This window comes from Enhydra lutris, unplaced genomic scaffold (genome assembly GCF_002288905.1).
Source record: "Enhydra lutris kenyoni isolate GAN:26980312 unplaced genomic scaffold, ASM228890v2 scaffoldscaffold9, whole genome shotgun sequence".
Taxonomy (NCBI): Eukaryota; Metazoa; Chordata; class Mammalia; order Carnivora; family Mustelidae; genus Enhydra; species Enhydra lutris.
The window spans coordinates 30,999,888-31,021,432 of NW_019154093.1; the positions used below are offsets into that span (position 1 = coordinate 30,999,888).

At 37.1% G+C, this 21,545-nt stretch overlaps 1 protein-coding gene across 3 annotated transcripts in view; it reads right to left on the minus strand.

The window, feature by feature from the left end:
- LOC111143676 (dedicator of cytokinesis 7) overlaps window positions 1-21,545 on the minus strand; it is a 224,750-nt gene that overhangs the window by 71,179 nt on the left and 132,026 nt on the right. For 2 of the 3 annotated variants that reach the window (XM_022497507.1, XM_022497506.1), the window contains exons 21-27: window positions 19,268-19,432; window positions 17,423-17,592; window positions 7,973-8,062; window positions 6,938-7,033; window positions 4,580-4,720; window positions 4,370-4,483; window positions 1,391-1,561 (exon numbers count right to left, since the gene is read on the minus strand). In XM_022497507.1, the coding sequence (XP_022353215.1) occupies window positions 1,391-1,561; window positions 4,370-4,483; window positions 4,580-4,720; window positions 6,938-7,033; window positions 7,973-8,062; window positions 17,423-17,592; window positions 19,268-19,432 (947 nt within the window). Of the gene's footprint in view, window positions 1-1,390; window positions 1,562-4,369; window positions 4,484-4,579; window positions 4,721-6,937; window positions 7,034-7,972; window positions 8,063-9,257; window positions 9,351-17,422; window positions 17,593-19,267; window positions 19,433-21,545 lie in introns of all 3 variants that reach the window. The other variant, XM_022497505.1, reaches the window with a different exon arrangement.

The window sequence follows — 21,545 nt, forward strand, 5'->3', positions numbered from 1 at the left end:
AGAGAAAGTCCAAATACCAGTAAAACTGTTTTTCAGAGAAAATACTATCTCTAGAAAATTACTATCATTTTGTCATTCACTCACAGTTTTTAAAAGATTTTTAATACTGCAAAATAGCATCCTCCCAAGATATAGTTCAGGACAAGAGTGTCTACAATCTCATCCCCCCTAATTCATATTCAAGACCATCCCTGTGGGGAACAAGAGAATGGAAGGAATTCTATTAATTTCTTGGCTGAATGAGATGTTCAGAAGGGAGTTAGGTGTAAACAAATGTGTTTCATTAAAGGTTTTAGGAACCATACTATGATTAATCTGTTCCTCACTGGACAGCCACATCTCTGGCAGAGGATGTGGAAGAAAGCAAGACTAGCCTTATCCACTATAGAAAGAGGTGTATGCTAGCCAGGTAAAAGAGTACGTGAAAATGGTCCAATCCATAAGCTTTTTCATAAAGGCAAAATGTTTTCTAATCTAGGTAAAGCTTAAAAAAATACATATTTTATCATGAATCTGAGATTGATCTAGGCTAGGGAATTACAGCCAAGAATTAAATAACTCAAAAATAACACTACAAAAAGTTAAGATCAATTTTAACTTTAAACATTAAGAGATTAAGAAAGCTTAAGAAAGCAGCTTGTCTGTCTCAGGAATTACAGAGCAGAAAGATTCTCTGATATTAAAACCAGAAAATCCCTTTATCTCAATCTGTATGACAGGACACGAAATAACTGCTATGATAAGCCCTTGTTGTCTTGACAGAAACCACTTGCTGCTAAAGTCCACTGCCACCCAAGAAAACCTTACGAACATCCACCTACTTTCCTTTGGGTTTTCAAGGTACAAGAGAGGTAGGCAGGGCTTCCTCGGACTGCCCTGCAGTTTGACTTCTTAGCTACATTATGCCTCATGCCTGTTCCTTTCACAGGTACTGGTCCCTAATAAACATCTTCTAGCCCAAACTCAAGACAACTTTGCATCTGCTTCAAGAAAACCCGACCTGCAAAAACATCTCAATGGGCTTATCTAAGTGAATTCACTCACGTGGATGTGCACAAATCTGTAAGAGGAGTACAACACGGTAGTTAAGGCCTCGGGCTCTAGAATAAAATCAACATGTGGCTTGATTCAAAGTCTAGCTCTGCCACTTATTACTGTGTAATCTTGGGCAAGCTCATGACTTTTGTGTGTTTCATATGCAAAATGAAAAGAATAGAACTTACCCCCCAGAATTACTCTAAGGAGCAAATAATTAATACTTACAAAGCCTTTAACATGGAGCCTATCACACAGCTATTATTCAACAGTGTTTCCTACCATTTTTTCCAGTATTCAGAAAGCTTTCGTACAAACATGGGCTTTATAAAAAACTTTTTCAGACACCGCATACCTGAGATGTTGCCGAAGAAACAGACGGTGACGGTGATGCAGGGGGAGTAAGCAGACTGCAGGGCAGGTTCAGTGTAACATAATGCTCATGGCTGCAGACAATTCGTAGAAAATCCAGTCTCAAAGACACCAGCACACTTGGATTTGGTAATGAATAAAGCTTTGAAGATACCTTTTAAGCATTACATAAATAAAAGAATTCCAATTGAATTCATCATTTCTCTAAGCCAACACCAGAAGGACAGACGAAGTATTTAGTGGGCAGTTTTGGGTTTTGTGGTTTAAACAACAGTATCAGCTTTTTCCAGAGTTACTACTAGAATAAAAAAATGGGGAACTAGAAGATCTACTTAAGATTTACAAATCCAGGGGCGCCTGGGTGGCTCAGAGGATTAAAGCCTCTGCCTTCGGCTCAGGTCATGATCCCAGGGTCCTGGGATCGAGTCCCGCATCGGGCTCTCTGCTCAGCAGGGAACCTGCTTCCCCTCCCCTCTCTCTCTGCTTGCCTCTCTGCCTACTTGTGATCTCTGTCTGTCAAATAAATAAATAAAATCTTAAAAGAAAAAAAAAGATTTACAAATCCATTGACTAGGCTAAAAGTCTCATTCTCTGTATTTACAATATAGCATTAATATTTCCACTTCTCAAAGATACACTTTATGAAGGAAAAGTATACCACCAAAATAATTTCATAAAAGAAATGATCCATTGGGGGTGCCCTGAGTGGCTCAGTCGTTAAGTGTCTGCCTTCGGTTCAGGTCATGATCCCAGAGTCCTGGGATAGAAACCCCACATTAGGCTTCCTACCTGGCAGGAAGCCTGCTTCTCCCTCTCCCACTCCCCCTGCTTGTGTTCCCTCTCTCACTGTGTCTCTGTCAAATAAATAAATAAAATCTTAAAAAAAAAAAACACAAGAAAATGATCCATTCTTTGGATAATTAGCACCCTGTGTTAACCTGTATTTATGATTAGCTATTTGTCTATTCACCCAGCTACACGGTAAGCTACTCTGAGGAGACATATACACACTGACTTGAAAGTTTTGGCATCCCTGGAGTCTAGCTCGATGTTTGGCAACCACAGAAAGTCAATGCTTGAAGAACAACGACAAGATCTGAGGAGCAACAGAACATGAAATTTTGGGGGGAGAGTAAAAATAATACATTCTACTGCAAATATTTGCAAGTGGGTCAGTGACCACATGTAGTTTTAACTTCTCTATTAAAAGGAACATACAGGGGCGCCTGAATGGATCAGTTGGTTGAGCATCCAACTCTTGCTTTCAGCTCAGGTCATGATCTCGGAGTTGTGGGATCAAAGGCCATGTTGGACTTGTACTCATCACAGAGTCAGCTTGGGAGTCTTTCTCCCCGCTCCTTATGCCCCTCCCCCCAATCATATGCACACTCTCTAAAGTAAATCGGTCAATATGTAGAACATACAACAAAAGTAGCTGATAGAACAGATCTTCAAAATTCTAAATATTAAACTGCCAAACAGCATTCTAAACCAGTAATTCTCAGAAACGAGCCTGTGGACCAGCTAGGAAACGCTGCACAAGCACTGTGTCCCACACGCCCCTCCCCCACCCCTAGGATTCAAACTCCTCAATAATTCTGGGACCCAAGAGCTGTGTATTTTTAAATTTTCTTTAAAAGATAATTCTAGAATGATTATACAGCTCACTACCCACATGGCCTAAGAGGACCAAGAACTAATGTTTTCCAAAAGGCATATTCATCAGTTGATAAAAATTTTAAAGTCAGCTGTTTGTAGAAAAGTTCCAGGATGCTTTTTTAGTAAAAGCAACATAATGGAAAAGATAAATAAATTTAAAAAATAATAAAAGCGACAAAGTGACTGACTGGGTATTTGGATAAACATCCATCCATGATTCTAAACTCTACAATGTCTAAGTCTACATTAGGAGGACTACACAGCAAAATGCAGTTGCTTTAAAAATCAACCAATAAATACACAAATAAGTTCATTTGGCTATCCATTTAGTGTAACTGGTACTCTTACATGGCATCATGGGGGTTGCTTTACATTATTTTTTTCTATCTATTTTTTAAAAGTTTATTTATTTTTTTTTAGTAATCTCTATACCCAATGGGGGGGCTCAAACTCACAAACCCAAGATCAAGAGTCACATGCTCTTCGGACTGAGCCAGCTAGGCACCCCCAGGGCTATTTAACATTCAGTTTAGTGACTTGCTGATGTGCTGCAGAATGGGAATCAAAGGTCCCTGCTGGGCCAGTAAAACCAAGGAAAAGTCAGCTGTACAGATATCAGCTTGCCATAGGCCTGTGTCCTCATAAAACAAATGAAATTTATTTTTGTCTTACTAATAAAAATACCCTGCTTTTATTTTTTAAAGATTTATTTATTTAAGAGAGAACAAGAGGGAGAGAGAAGAGGGGGAGGGCCACAGGGAGAGGGAGACAAGCAGACTCCCAGCTGAGCAGGGAGCCTGACACGGGGCGGGGCTCAATCCCAGGACCCTGAGATCATGACCTAGGCTGAAATCAAGAGTCAGATGCTTAACTGAATAAGCCACCCAGGTGCCCCAGAGATTCTCTCTCAGAGCCTCTCCCTCTACCCCTTCTGTTCATGCTCTCTCTCGAATAAATCCTTTTTAAAAAGAAAAATGCTGCTTTTTTTTTTTTTTTAAAGATTTTATTTATTTGACAGACAGAGATCACAAGCAGGCAGAGAGGCAGGCAGAGAGAGAGAGAGGAGGAAGCAGGCTCCCCGCAGAGCAGAGAGCCTGATGTGGGGCTCGATCCCAGGACCCCGGGACCATGACCCGAGCCGAAGGCAGAGGCTCTAACCCACTGAGCCACCCAGGCGCCCAAAATGCTGCTTTTTAAAAACATCAGTATATGAATGTGTTCTGGAAGATATCTAAGCTGCAACTCTAAAAACAGCAAACACAGCATTTAAATTATTTGTTAACTATTACTAATTATGCATTACCTGTTTATAGCAGGTCTTAATAAGGCTAAAGACAAATCCTCTATCCATAACAGACAACAGATCATTGAGAAAGAATGCAAGGCTTGTGTTGAGTCTCTCAACCATTTCTGTGTCCTGGAAAACAGAACAAAAAGCAAAAAAAACAAGTAAGAGTATGACAGCTTAATGTGAGTTCGATAGAAATTTAATTTTTTAACAAGTTATCATTACCTTCTGAAATCGTGAAACTATATCACTAGCAATTGTGCTGACAAGAGCAGCAATGTCATCCATGAAACGTTCTGGAAAACGACTTTTCCTTGGTGCATCAAGTTTATCATTAAAATATAAATGATGCACCATGCTCTTTACCTGAAAAAATAAATAAGGCATTAGTTTAATTTTTTATGAATGCAATTAACAGTTAATCATATCCGGGCTATTTTTTCACTACACTATGTGATTTAACAGATGACTGAAATACTTCTAGCCCCTCAAATACTTTGAGAATCTCCCTGCAGTAGCTTATGTTCCCAAGAAATATTAAACACGGTACAACTCAATCACTGCATCACCTTCATAAAATTATTCTGGCTACCAATACAAAAAGAATTATAGATATGAACAGAAAAATAGTTCACCTTTCAAATTTGTTTTAAATGAAATCTTTTCTAAGTTGCAACATTTTGACATTCCATATATGCCGAACAGTAAGCTTTGAGACACTAGACACATTGACTTCACTGTGGTCTCTTCAGCATCTATTATATAGTGACGTATGGCGAGTGTACAGTAAACACTGATGACTCAATATGAATAGTAAACTATTGGGCAAAAATTAACAAAGTGATTTACGTGTACAAAATGCTTCTGTGGGCACCTGGGTGGTTTAGCCTGCTGAGCATCTAACTCTTGGTTTCAGCTTAGATCATGATCTCAAAGGTCTGGAGATCAAGCCCTGCACTAGGCTTTGTGCTCAGTGCAGAGTCTGCTGGAGATTCTCTTCCTATGCCCCTCCCCCGACATGCTCATGTGCGCACTCATTCACGCTCTCTAATTAAAAAATACTTCTGGGAACGCCTGGGTGGCTCAGTTGGTTGGGCAGCTGCCTTCGGCTCAGGTCATGATCCCAGCATCCTGGAATCGAGTCCCGCAAGGGGCTCCTTGCTCGGCAGGGAGCCTGCTTCTCCCTCTGCCTCTGCCTGCCATTCTGTCTGCCTGCGCTCGCTCTCTCTCCCTCTCTCTGACAAATAAATAAAATCTTTAAAAAAAAAATACTTCTGGATATTGACTATTACAACAATGTGGTAATAATAATAAAGAATTCAGGGAAAGCAAAACCAAGTTTCAACAATTAGTAAACAGCAGAGTTACGTTTTAAACTGTAGCTTTTTAACTATTCTAAAGAAATCTTGGGGCGCCTGGGTGGCTCAGTGGGTTAAAGCCTCTGCTTTCGGCTCAGGTCATGGTCTCAGGGTCCTGGGATTGAGCCCCGCATCGGGCTCCCTGCTCGGCGGGGAGCCTGCTTCCTCCTCTCGCTCTCTCTGCCTGCCTCTCTGCCTACTTGTGATCTCTGTCTGTCAAATAAATAAATAAAATCTTAAAAAAAAAAAAAAGAAAGAAAGAAATCTGAACATACACGTAAGACTATCAAAAAATCAAAATTACAATTTCATCTTATATTAAAAGCACAAGAATTACAAACTTGGTGTTTATTCTCTAGAGGGGGGAAAAATGAGAAGCCTATCACTTACATGGGTCCCTGACTTATTTTCTTCTGTAGATTAGTAAATCTCTAGAAAAACTGTTTTCTTATCCCCAATATAGGTAACACTCAATGCTGAGAATGACCCTATGACATACTCTGGAAGCTCCTTTTGTTTCTTTTCTTCCTGCCTTCCTTTTTGTTATTGTTGCTTTGTTTTCCATTATATTTTTACACATTCCTCTTTTGGAAGAAAAAGTTTCAATGACTTCAGCTTTCTAGAGGTTAAAGAGGAAAAGTCCCTAGTGCCAGAACGCCTGAGTTTGAATCACAGTTTTGTCTCTCTGTGCATTGAAAACCCCTAGCCCACAGGGACAGTGCTACACATTGTACATACTTGGCAAATCTTTATTGCTCTCGTGTATATATGAGTTTATATGTATATAAATATTAGGATATTAATCCATTTGTTTTTAATATCATTTATTAAACTGAGCCGAAAGTGTTGTTATTGAGCTTTCAAACCATGAAAGCAGTGAGAATCTTTAAAGCCCTTTTTATCTGTTTGGGATGAAATCTAAAATACATTATGTGCTAGCCATGTCCAGACTAAGAAATAAGGTACCATGTTTTTCTTTAAAAAGAGAGCTGGTTCTGAAACCATCTCTAAAAAAATAGTTAAGCAAAGCCTTCTAATTCCACCTGAATTATGCTCAGTGTCCACAGTGTTTATGCAGAGATGTAACAAATGTTAATTTTGTATTGGAGGCACATGTCAAACCCTATAAAGGACAACTGAAAAGGCTTTTTTGGATAAAATAATGAGCTAACACAAAGTTGCCAACTAAGGAAAACAGTATTAAAAATGTGTTGGGCTTGCTCACCATTAACTCAAAAAAGAACCAGGCTTGTTGCAAAGCTGATTCCCGCACGCTGCCACTGCAAACAACCCACTGCAAAGCCAGCTCCTCATGAAAAAGCTATCCAGAAGTAAATCCAAAGTTATTATCAAAGTCATATCTGCTGATAACACAAACCAAACTATAATGCAATTACAAATGAAGATATAATGAGAATAAGCAAAATAAGGCATGTGAACCATTCAATGATGCAGTGAGGACACCCATTAACGAAACGGCTGTTTATACATGGAAGACAGTGGCATGTTGAACAGCTGAAAAAATTACATGTTATCTTGCAGTAAAATGTAATTTTAAAAGGGCAGGTGGCAAACAGCCTCCTAAATTGTACCTGCAAACAGAAACTAGACCAAAACTCACAGTTACAAATAAGATCTTGTTTGTGCCTTAAATACATATTCCAACATATGCAAATACATTCATGAACTTTGCTGGTACAATTTAGGAAATACCTTTAGAAATTGAAACTTTGATGTAAGCCATTAATTTTCAAGTTTTCAGGTATCTGAAGTCTTTTTTATAAACATAGCGGAAATTTCCTGCCTTATAATGGATATGCATACAAAGCATTTGCAAAGTAGGGTATATCGATATGAGAAAGGACTAACAAAACTGTGCATAAGGGAAGCAAATCAACATATCTTACTAAGAGTGATAATTTTTCTAACTCATCTTCCTTTCCCTGGAGATTTAAAACACAAAACAGAGCAGTTACAGAAACAGAATTCAGAACTGATACATTTTTTGGTACTAAAATCTGATCATCAAATTTGATTTCAAACAGTCAATCCCAAAGAGATAAACATTTCACTAAGAAAAGAGCATACACTGGAGTGGTGTGCCCAAAAAGGCATCAGACAAGCAGTGCTTTCTCAAATGTATTTTTAAACAAATAATTTAAATGCAATTATTGTAACATACTGGCTACATAAAGAAATCTTACATCTATTTAACTGCTGGAATTTTCCCCCTATATGGATTGTCTTCATATGAATCTACCTTTTTAGTTGGTAAGCGTCCCGTTAATGTTTGTAAGAAACTTGACGTCTCTGTGTGCGAAGACATACGGTTACAACTTCGATCCATAGCCTATGGAGTGGAGGTGAATGAATGATGAGATAACATTAAAGTCTGCTGTGGAGGGCGCTGCAGCTCAAGGATTACATACAATTTTTTAAATAATCTTACTTTGGTTTCAACAACTGTTTTATTATTGCTCATCTCATTTTTACCATTTTAAGCTGCTTTAATGACAGTACCTTAGAAGTATCAAAATGGCTTCTATGTATTTTTAGTAAAAAGATGAATTATTTTAATGATTATATAAATTCAGAGTGCTGCAAAGAATGAAACTTTTATCTGTGTGATCTATACACATGCACACATCCAGTAAAAAAAATGTAAAAACATACTTCTCACTGGTCTCAGACCAAAAAGAAGAAATCAAGAGTTTTATATTCAATCAAGGAAATCAAAAGGTTAGAATGGTTTCTTCCACTTTTCACTACTATCAAAAACTACTATTCAGATCTGCCATATATTTCAAATATAAAACATTTATGATACTAAACATGGAATCAAATTCTTCAAGAACAAGAGCTTTTCCCTCCAAAGCCAATACACAGATGAGAAGTATATTTTGAAGTGTCATGCAGTATTAGCTATAAAGCAACTAGACTTAAGTAAGCAAAACCTAGTTCAACTAAGTTATACACAAATTTCATACTTTGCAACACAATATAAATTAAAATGGATTTTTGCTTCTGGTATTAAACCTTACAGCATGGGGATCATATACTGTTCACACTTAATTTCAGCTTAGTCCCAGTATTTCTAATCAGTAATTATGGAAAAAAAAAAAAAAAGGCAAGACAGTAAATGCTAAATGAAAAGGATATAATAGCTACACTTTAAACCAAAAGCAAATGGAAAACTGCCAGGTTTTTTCCACACAAAAATTTTTTTAAAATTCTTACTAAATGTGCTACCCCTACAGTAGAAACTGTTATCAAAGCCATCACTTGCACAAGCAGCAGACATTGAAATACTGACAGAGTATACAGGGAGGAAGGGGGAGGGAGAGACGGGAAGTAGGAAAGGACAGCATTACTGGTGCAACTGGTGGTATTCATGCATAGTAGTTGGAAAATGTGCTAAGTAAACAAAAATACACACTTTTTAATGATTAAAAAGCAAGCCACTGAAATCATAGTATGTACTAAAAAGTCATGTTCTAAAAAGAAACATCAGCAGCCAATAAAGAAACCTCTAATATAAACACCACCTGTGTTGATTCTGCACTTGGACTGGGGTTGGATCCCCATGGGGCAGCTTTTGGACCACCAGTGTTAACCCAGGAATTGGAGCGATCTAAACCCTAAGCATATAATAGAAAGCAGTTGGAAAGGAAAGAAATATTACATGTGGCATGCTATAAATTATTCTTAAAGAAATCCAGACTTTCCAATGCAAACATGTTTTTAATTAGTACTGTTAAAGCAACCAAAATTTCTAGGCATCTAGAAGTATTAGTTCACCATAATTCCTTATTACATAATTTGTTTTTAAATCACGAAGAATAATAAGTACAGCATTTAAAGACAATTTCTCTTTAGTTGGAGTACCAACTAAAGTTCCCACAGGACCATCCTCCCAAACCCTGCATAAAGATGGCACGAGTTAGCAACATAATTTCCCCTGAATCTAAATAGTATTTAAAAGGGAAAAAAAAAATAAACCGAATTGAAGAAAATAATTTCATTCTTGTCTGAAAGACTTTATTTGCATTTTGTCATCAATTGAAATTTCTGTGTATTGATATTCCATAATTCCATTTGACCTTGCTTCCTCTTTTGCTTTCTTTTAACAGACCAACAAGAGAAATTAAGAAAACTAAAGAATTAAGAAAGAAAAAAGGGATGACTAATACTTGCTCCTGCCTAAAAATAAGGGTGGATTTGGGGTTGTGCTGTTTTACTGTGCTTGTTGTAATTAAACATAATAGGCTACTATTTTATATAAATATCATAAACAAAAGCATTACAATAGGGCTGGTCTATAGGAATTCCATCTTCATCATCACTATCACTGAAGTTAATTTAATATGCTACCAATGTGTACGATCAGAAGTGAATTACATCTGTTCCTCTCTGAAAGAAGTTATTATCCCAGGTGAAGAGAACCGGGGCTTTAATTTCTTAAACGTGACTGATCGTTAGAGTCACCTGGGAAGTTTTATAACATTCAGATTCTGGGCCCCATCCCCAGAAGTCCTGATTCAGCAACCTGGGCTGTGGCCTGGGAATCTGCTATTAGAACTGGAGCCAGTTATAAGGGATTTTTAGAAGACTGTTGGAATAAGAATAATGAAGACAACCCAAGACAGGGTGACAAAGTATGGACCCAACCCCAGAAAGCACTAAAGGATAGGTAAAGGAAAAACAAGAGTAGTAAGAACAACAATAATCAACTGTGTAGACACATGTGTATCATCTGGGAAGGTCAACAACAATAAATATGCAGGGCATTAACTCTATAAACAATTTAAGAATCTCTGAGAGTGAAGCCTATGTATCAATACTATGGGAAGGAATGAGGATTAGGGAGGAGGCAAGACAAACTGCTACCTCTCAAGAGCGTAGGTTTTTAGGGAGAGTATTTCCTCTTCCTTTTTCCCCCTATTTTTCAAAAAATACAGAGTACTTGAATGTTATAGTAAGTATCCATTTCAACTCATTTTTGATATTGAATGTGTAAGATGAGTGTTGAAATTCAAATCCAGGTTCTACTGCTTATTAGTTGTAAAACCTAGGGTAAATTACCTAATCTCTTTTTCAGTTCCTTAGCATAAAATAGGATAATGATAGTCTCCCTCATATTGCAAAGATCAAATTTAAAAACGGAAGTAAATTACGAAGTACAATGCTTCAAAACAGTAAACACTCAAAAAAGAGTTCTGGGTGCCTGGGTGGCTCAGTTGGTTAGGCGTCTGCCTTCAGCTCAGGTCATGATTCCATTGTCCTGTGATTGAGTCCCACATGGGGCTCCCTGCTCAGTGGGGAGTCTGCATCTCCCTGAGCCCCTCTCCCGACTTGTGCTCGCTCTCGTGCGCCTGCACTCTCTTTCACAAATAGATAAAATCTTTCAAAAAAAAAAATAGTTCTAACAAAACTCCCATGCATGTTTTTTAAAATGCTTTCTAGAAAAGTAAATGAGAGAATATTCAAATACTAGTAAAATTATGTAATCAGATTTATTTAAAATAAAATACCTACCTTCTCAGAACCCCATATTATTTCAAACAAAAGCAAATCTGCAAACAATGTTTTTCAGATATGTTAAAACAAAAGTTTTCACCAGTCTCCCAAATTATGTCTCCACCATATAAAGTTCTTTCTGCCATTTGCAATTTTTACAACCACTACTCATGTTACAAAAATAATACATAAGCATCTGATTTTTGCAACATTATAACTGTGCTCTTCTACCATAAATTTCCACAATACCAATAATTTTCCTGTACTCTTAAATACACTTTTCAACTCCTTAATTTCCTTTAAAATTAAGGCACATGTTAATCAGTAATGTGAGAATAAACAAATCTGTGTCATTGTATATTATATCCACAATACTGAGACTAAGCGGTTATAATTACATCAAGTCGAAGTTAACTATTTAAAGAAAACCTATGGCCCATTATTTTGTAAAGCAAATAATTGCCATAATTTAAGTGTTACAAAGCTAAGAATTGTATCTTAACTTGGTTAAGCAAATTCATCACTTATATTTACTAATGTTAGAACTATGTTTACTGATCTCCAATGAACAGAACAGATTAACCAAGTGTGTGCACGTGTGCATGAAAGAGCTTTTGTTTCTGTCACATCTCTGTAACATTAAATATAACATTAAATATAGATAGGCTCCTTCCTTGAGCAAGGCTCATATTGTATTTGATTTGACATCAACACTGCTGTTAGAATTCAAAGTTTTGGCTTTGTATCCACTAGTCCTCAGCACAGTGCCTATCATACAGTAAGCTCTCAAGGTTAAATTTAAAAATAGGAGATAATGTATTACAAAGAAACTACATATTCACGTAAAACTGCACTGGCATTTGTTTAAACACAATAAAATTCAAACTTGTCGTAATCAGATATTTACATAATTGAATGTTAAAAGAACATTAGTAGGGCAAAGAGGTCGGTTTTGGCAAGAACAATTATGAAGAAAATCTCGCAAATCTGATTTTACAGTCATCAGAGTAATAAAATCCTACTGATGTTAAGTATTCTTGAATTTTAGGAGCTCTGCATTTTATATTAAAGAACAAAATATAAGACCAAATGTCTTCCGATCATTAAACACATAATTAATCCTGACAGCAAGAAGGCAAACAAAACATAACTCTTAATGGAGTAGTTTATTCTCGCCATCCTCACTAACATTCATTCACTGAATATCTATTGAGCAGTTTCAATACGCTGGCCACCATGGGTGCTTAGGATTTATCATTCAGCAACTATGCCTGTCCTCATGGAGCTCATACTGTGATAAAGGTAAGGTAAACAAACACCAAAAAATAATTAATAACTAAATTATATGCTACATTAAAAGGCAGTAAATGTTAGGAGACAGAGAAACAGAATGAGGGGATCAGAAGCCCCCACGATAAGACTAAAGAGAAAGCAGCCCAGGTTATACATTTAAGTAAGGTGGTCAGAGTAGACCTCATTGAGAAGGTAGTCCTCTGAATAAAGGCTTAAAGGAGGAGAAGGAGTTAGTCACACGATTATCTTGCTCAGAGGAATGATATAATCTAAAGTTATTTATTTATTTTTTTAAGGTAATCTTTCCATCCAATGTGGAGCTTCAACTCACAACTCCAAGATCAAGAGTTGCATGCTCTGTGGAGTAAGCCAGCCCTAGGTGCCCCTGGCATGGTATAATCTGACTTAAGTTTTGTCTTTTGCGACTTAAGCCTTTGAAACAGCATTCTGCTTGCTATGCTGTGAAGAGAGTGCAGGTTGGAAGTTGTGAAATCATTCTCCAGTTTATTACACGAACTGAGGAAGAGAGGATGGTAGTTCAGACCAAATGGTAGTAACATAGGTAATAAGCAGTGTTTTGATCTTTAACATCTATCCAAATCTGAACAAAAGGATTTAGGACAGGCCACGGGATTGAGTTTGCAATTTCCGAGGGAGATTTGTTTCAGAAATACAATTTTGGGAGTCATTAGCATATAGTAGTATTCAAAATCATGGGACCTGGGGTGCCTGGGTGGCTTAGTGGTTTAAAGCCTCTGCCTTCGGCTCAGGTCATGATCCCAGGGTCCTGGGATGGAGTCCCATGTTGGGCTCTCTGCTCAGCCGGGAGCCTGCTTCCCACGCCCAGGCTGCCTCTCCACCTACTTGGGATCTCTGTCAAATAAATAAAATCTTTTTAAAAATAAATAAATAAAATCATGGGACTTGGTAACATCAAGCAATTGAGTGCAGAGAGAAGAAAAGATGATAGAAATAAAGACAGAGGCCTGGGACACTTCCAGATTAAAAGATCAGGAAAAGAAGAATCCACAGAGACTGAATAGGTATTACCAGAACAGTAAAAGAAAAACCAAGAGGGTGCAGTGCCCTGGAAGGCAAGTAAACAGAATAAACCGAGGAAAGACTTTAACTGTGTCTAAATCTGTTGTAAGGTCAAGTGAGCTGAGTGTTAAGAATTAACCATTAGATTTAGCCACGTGGAGCATTAGTGACATTAACAAGGGCAGGTTGGATGAAGATGGGAGCAATCTCTGATGAAAGTAGGGTACAGAGAATGGGAGTAAAAACTGGAGATAGCTAGTATAGGAAAACTCTTTTGAAGAATTCTATTATAAAAGGTAGCAGAGAAACAGAGAGGAAGACAGCAGCTGAAATACCAGAGGGGAAATTTGGGGATAAATAAAAATGGGATAAATAATAGCATGCTTTTATGTGGATGGGACGTCTTAGTAGATAGGAAGCAATGATGATGCAGCAGAGAAATGAAATAATTGCTGGAGGATCCTGAGTAGATCACAGAATATAGGAGCTTGTCTACAAATGGATTAATGGCAACAGTTCAGCTGTAGCAGGGTATTATATTAACTAGTGGGTAGTCATAGATGGTAGTAGGTAGGTAGATATGGTGATAAAAGTATGTAAAATTATTCTTTTGATGGCTTCCATTTTCTCAACGAAGTAGAAGATAAAGTGAGGAGGACTGGTGGGCAGGTAAAGGAAGAAGGCATGAAATCTTTTTCTGGGAGAATGGGAAAGTAACTGGAATAAAAAAATATAGCCTAATTACCTAAAAGCATTGAGAGCTCTCTTGAAGTCCATGGCTTTTCATTTCAAATGAGACCAATCATCATGATACTTCTCAAGTCATGTTCATTGGCACAGGTGCCAACATGGCACAGATGGATGACTGGGTTCAACTATGGTTTGAGATTTGGCTAAGCAAGTAAAATGAAATGGGAGAAGGATAAGGCAATATAATATAATATAATATAATATAATATAATATAATATAATAAGGTTTGATTATAATAGGGTTAACTATATGACTGGTCATGGAGCAGCACCTGGGTGGCTCAGCCAGTTGGGCGTCTGGCTTTTGATTTTGGCTCAGGTCATGATCTCATGAGCCTGGGACAAGCCTGGGACAGAGTCCTGAGTCAGGCTCTGTGCTCAGCAGGGAGTCTGCATCTCTGCCTCTCTCCCCTCTTCCTCCACCCCTCCCCTCACTTGTGTGTGCACTCTCTCGCTCTCTAAAATAAATACACAAACTAAAAAAAAAAAATAATGATTGGTCATGGAGTTTAAGCTAGCTAAATTGGAAGAAAGAACATTAAGGGATTGAGACACAGTAAAAGGTCATTAGATCAAGTGATGGGACGTTGCAGAAGAGTGCTGGGAGTTGAGGTACTAGAGAGAAAAACTGGAGTTAATAGAGAACACGATTCATGAAACTGAGATTATGAGGTTTAACGTTATTAGTAATGACAACATCTAGGGTATGACCACAGCTGAAGCGGAGGAAAGACAAAATCATTAAAAAAAAAAAAAAAGTTTTGGGGCACCTGGGTGGCTCAGTCGTTAAGTGTCTGCCTTCAGCACAGGTCATGATCCCAGGGTCCTGGGATGGAGACCTGCATCTGGCTTCCTGCTCAGCAGGGAGTCTGCTTCTCCCTTTCCCTCTGACCCTCCCCCTACTGGTGCTCGCTCACACGTGCGTGCTTTCTCTTTCTGTCTTGTTCTCTCTCTCTCTCTCTCTCTCTCTCACACACACACACACACATACACACACACACACACACACACACAGTTTCTTGAATTTCCAGGGCAATGAAGTCAGAATGAACAGAAGCTATAAACTTCAGATTCCTTATGATTTTAACAATGAGATAAAATTATACACACTATTAGTGATTATGACTAAATGATATTCCAAAATAAAGTAACTATCAAAAATTTTCCAAGAGGAAACACGAAATCCATTTAAACAAAACCTGACTAGGAAGGGGCTATGGTGTCATGAGACAAATTCTCATCTTATGATAGCTTTCTCAGAAGTCTATGTAATTATATAGATACTACATATCAGCAGAAGTTAATGTCATCATGTCTCATTCTATGAACTACATGAAAAAAGGCAAATAATCATTCAAATATACGTAAACCTTTGTTCTAAAGTTTGATGTTATCATCTGTCCAATACACCATATAAAGGAAAACTCTAGAATTATTCTAGATGAGACATAATGTAAATCTTACAGAAGTTAAGAGGCATTTTAAAAGTAGAACCTTGAGGACAATGGTGTCTTTTTCATCTCCGTAGCTTTTTTTTAATTTTTAAATTTTTTTATAAACATATAATGTATTATTAGCCCTAGGGGTAGAGTCTGTGAATCGCCAGGTTTACACACTTCACAGCACTCACCATAGCACATACCCTCCCCAATGTCCATATCTGTAGCTCTTTAACGGGAAAATTTCTTATTCACAAATCAGATTCATTCTACAGAAGAATTATATTTATAGTATACAAATAATGCTAAGTACTAGCTCTATTATAATGAGATACATTCAAGAATGAATACAAGGATTAAAAAAAAAAAAACAACTTGAGTTCTTTTCCTAAAGATGGAAATATATGGGGGGGAAGGGCACAGGAGCCTTCCCTTTGACAGTTGCTGTGTTACTCAGGTTACTTTGCTCAAGCTCACGTACAGGCATTTGCACGTCACTCTCAGGGAGTTCACAAAAAGTGAAAGTCATTTAACTAGAATAAGGTCTGTATGGATCTGTAAGTTACTAAAACCCATGTTTGTTATTTGAAATATAAGACTACAAAATATATTTTTGATCTGTGGCAATTACTTTACAAATTATTTGTTACTTTAAAAGAGCAATGCTTAAGTTCATTAGAAGCTTCTGAATGTAAAATTTTTATAGCTATACGAACAGATATGAGAAGTTTTGACGTTTTTGATCAATGTTCAAGTATTTCATGTAACAAACCAAGATCGTTTGAAAAAAAAAAAAGATCTATTACAGTTCAGGCTAAGGGTGAAACAGAGAGGCTAGAACATATTTATTAATTCTTCCTTAGATCTTAGTCAACAGACTAAAAGTGCCAAAGAAAAGTTGGCTGTGATTCCGCAGCAACAGTATCTTCCTCCTTTCCAACAGCAAAAAATACATCTGAAATGGTCTTATATACATTTGTATATAAAACGATTTACTAGCCTAAGTCTTACTGTTTTTTTCCAGCTTGTTTAAATTTGGAGTTATTCTTGTATATTACCTATAAAAAGGTAACAACTATTCCTTAATTTTTTAGGGGGCATTAATAAAGATGCTGTAAATAAAATACAGCGAGATCTTATACTAGCTAGCCTCTCACTTGTTACCTGGAATAATCATTAACCATCATTAAATAAATCATATTTTTCAAGCTCTGGGGCATCTTTATATAGAGTTTTCCACTGAAAGGCAGCTCTATTACCAATCAAGGCTAATCAATGGTCTTGATATTTTTCAGAGAAAGGATGGAGGGTCATATTTTAAATCAATGATGTGATGTCCATTCTACACAGCAGTCAGGTCCCTTGAGTTCTACAGGAAATTAGTCATTTTTCACAGGATGGAGTACCATACAGACAAAAGTGCTATATGGACTGGTCATCCTGGACAAATTTCTTAATTTGGCAGATTTTCTTGAGCAGACGGCACAAACCAGTTTGTAACAGCAAGCTTATTTAATAGAAACATGAGGCACTTAGTGCAGACTGATTGAAAGGTACAATGTCTTACCTGTTACTAACTCAAAACATTTTAAAATTAATAAATTAAAATTGGGCATCTCTCACTTTCCATAAACCGAAAACCAAATGTATAGACGTGATCTTCAGTTTACCTTACTGCCGATGATTGACCGTACTTCATCATCTGGTGACGTGGGAGTCCCAGATATATCTGGATTACTATTACTAAGGCTCCGAGAACGATTTAAATTAAGGCTTGCAGGTCTCACAGCAGATCTAGCCATTGTGGCATAATGCACTGATCCTCCCAAACCCCCAGGACCTAGAGTTATATATAAAATAGCACATAATTAAACAAAGAAAATTAGTCAGGAAAGGACCTGGAAAAATCTCTGCCACTTTGCAAAATTCCACACAAATCATGAATTATTTCTAAATGAAAAATACTATAAATTAAAAAAAACTCAAAACAATGACAGCTACACCAAGATATCCTATATTACAGCAGTTGACAAAACCACATGGCAATGATAAAGTGACTACCTTGTCGATGTTTCTGATTATATATTAAATGTACAATAAAAAACAAGATAGAAAACACACACATACACATTACTTTCTCTTCAGATATGAGTGTATCTAGGACTCAAAATGCTCCGGCTGATAGCTCTTCCTTTTTCCCACCCCTCCTACTCTGTCCTTGATACATGGCCACTGGAAGACAGCCAATTTACTGTCAACATCTCTTGAATGAGACTGTGTTTTGTTTCTGCTTCTTCATCAATGACAATTTGAACTATACCAAAATGGCATCCTTATGATATACTTACGTATGTATACTCCACATAATTCTAAGAGCCCGAGTTATAAAAGCAATAATTCCTCTGTTTAAAACCAACTATATTCAACCATCATTCAACATATTCTATGAATATAAAAATACCCAGCAACTGTATCCATAATTTATCCCCATTTTCTTAAAGAAATCCTTCATATTTGCAAATGACACACTCCTGTCAAGTAACTAATTTACATAGTCTTTCAGGTCAGCATGTAAAAAAGATGTTTTGTAAAATCTGTGGAATTCTAATAGTGTACTGAATGAAAGGGTAAAATGGAGGAATATTGTACATATCCACAATATAACTTCAGAGCCTTAAGTATTATAATTTTAAAAAATCGAGAGAAGAAATAACCCAGAATATGAGTCAATTACTTCTCTTTTTGCAATTAAGAAATAAAATGAGCTAAAACTTAGAGCCAGATTACTATTATGTCTAGTTTTCATAATCAATGTCATATGTAGTTATCATCATTATTAATGTTGCCAACAGCTGGAGAAGGGCACTTACCATTATCATTAGTGATGAATGATGATTCATACAAATGTGTGAGCAGATTGAAAGGTACGCACAACATAATCATTAACTAACAACTAAATAGTTATTGAAACTGAGACATCCCTCCACCCCACCACCACACTACCACCAATGTCATATAAAACCAAGTAACCACTTTGGTCGCTGATATTCACAAAGGATATATTATTTCACTGGCCATGAAAAGATCAGGACTTTTCTAGAGAATATCCTTTTACATTATTGTAGGTTTCACAAAGTTATCAGGGAACTAAGCCACCCTATTTCATCTTTAATGTCAACATTCCAAATGACAAATTAACATTCTATTTATCTCACCAAAACAAGGAATGATAAAATGCTTCCAGAGACAAAGAACTTATTTCCAAGGTTTCCAAGAATTAATTCAACCAAGCTCTAATTCAAATTAAAGGAATCTATATAAATAAAGATGCCTGAAGATGTAATCTAATTATCCTTGTAATTCCAGCACCTAGCATAGGCCATGCTACTCAGCAGGCCCTTAATAAACACTTGCTGTTGAATGAATGCATCCCACTGGGACTATGAGATTATTTCAATCTGGCCATGAACATACAGTCTACGCAAGAAAATTTCCAAGTAAAAGGAATAAAATACCTGGTGATGGTGAATTAGGGTAAGTATTTGGTAGGCGAAAAACGTAATAGATGTATGAGGCCAGAAGGCTGTTCCTGCCATGCTGGTCATGATTTCCTTCCAAGTTTTTGTGGAGCCGATTTATAATTGATGCCATGGCTTCAAAAGATGCTTGACCCAGATTAACTTTTAAGAGGGAGGAACACATTTTTGCATTAATTTTTTTAAACTGTAAATTCCAAAGAGATCAAAGTTTTGTCATCTCTATATGTGTTAAGTATAGTGATTGTGCACAGTAAGTGTATAAAAATGATATTTGAGGTTGTTTTTAATGATATCTTGTATTAATTAGGTGAACCAAATTATTTTTCTACACAAAATTTCAAAATACTTATTTTACTAATTTAACATGAAAACTGTATAGGTTTGCTCAGTCAAAAAACAAAACCTCAACCAACAGGTACCTATTATTTTGTAAAACAATACGTAGCACATAAAAAAAGAAATCTGGGGCACCTGGGTGGCTAAGTGGTTAAGCCTCTGCCTTCGGCCCAGGTCATGATCTCAGGGTCCTGGGATGGAGCCCCACATCGGGCTCTCTGCTCAGCAGGGAGCCTGCTTCCCCCTCTTTCTCTGCCTGCCTCTCTGCCTGCTTGTGATCTCTCTCTCTCTCTGTCAAATAAATAAAATCTTAGGAAAAAAAAAAAAAAAGAAATCTATCTTGTGTATCACCTCTGAAAAGTCACTTCTTGTTTAGACTCTGAAAACCTAAGGAACATACGTGTTACTGTTACTAAGGAACATACTGTTAAGCACGTGTTACTCTTGTTTAAAAAAATACTGACAATGAAACAGATTATTAAAAATATCAACTTAATGGGGCACCTGGGCGGCTCAGTGGGTTAAAGGCTCTGCCTTTAGCTCAGGTCATGATCTCAGGGTCCTGGGATGGAGCCCAGCATCGGGTTCTCTGCTCAGCAGCCTGCCCCACCCCCCATCTCTGCCTGCCTCTCTGCCTACTTGTGATTTCTGTCAAATAAATAAATAAAATCTTTTAAAAAAATAAAAAATAAAAAAAATAGCAACTTAAAATACTAAGAAAAGAGGATAGCAAATAAGCATCATGACTGACATGAGTGAATTGGTAAAAGAATTAGGCACCTAGAGGAACAAGCTGAGGTAAGATGGTATGGCATTTTCAATGTCAGGCTAAGCAATACCTACCCAGTCATTCAAGTGAGTATATAATGAGAATTTTGCAAAATTCGGGAAATTCTGGTAGCACACTAAATAAATTTATAAAACAAACAGCCAGTCTGGGCAAGTAAGCCTCAGAGTTGATTTATTCAATCAAGACACGAAATTATACACAGAAATAAGGCCAATTAAATTTTCCTAAAAGTGGAATAATCCGATAAAGTGGTCAGGTAGGAAGGGGTGCCTGGGTGGCTCAGTCAGTTCAATATCTGCCTTCAGCTCAGGTCATGATCTCAGCATCCTGGGATGGAGCCTCCTATTGGGCTCCCAGCTCAAGGCTTCTCCTTCTCCCCCTGCCCCTCCCATCGCCACCCCCACCCTCCCTCATGCTGTTTCTCTCGAAGAAATAAAAATCTTAAAAAAAAAAAAAAAAAGTGGTCATGTAGGATGATTAATCTATATATACTGAACTAGAAAAGAAACTAGAGATGCAGAGGCCTAAGTGGGCTGTAGCAATTTTACCTGTGTTCCTGCTTAAATCCCTCTTCCTTTTCCTCACAGCAGCTATTCTAAACCATCAGGTCCACCAAAACTCAGGCCCACTTTAGCCCCTTCTCAGAATATTTTACTTTTTATCTCCCAGTAGAAATTTATAAAGTATTAAAGTCCTCACCTTTATACTACAAATTTATCCAATCTGAAAACCATTTTATCCAATCTGAAACTCTCCTATATAACAATGATCACTTTTTTCCTACAGGCTTGCTTCATTAATTAAATCTTTTAGCACCTCTTATATTCCCCCCCCACTAGTTTCTCAAAGCACATAAACATGCTCAAATGATTCCATTCTTATGCCACAATCAACCCTGCTTCCTCTCCTAACTGAATTTCTTTGAAAAACAGTGTGTAAGTTTTGTATTCCTTTCATCATATACTATGCACTACTTAATTCTCTGTAAATTGGTTTCTACTTTCACTATTTGACTAAAACTCTTATTAATTTCACCACTGGACACCTCTTTAGTAAATAAGACCGAGACTCTAGCGTCAGATACTTGGGTCTGAATCCTGAGACAAATTTTCAAGCACTGTGTTCATC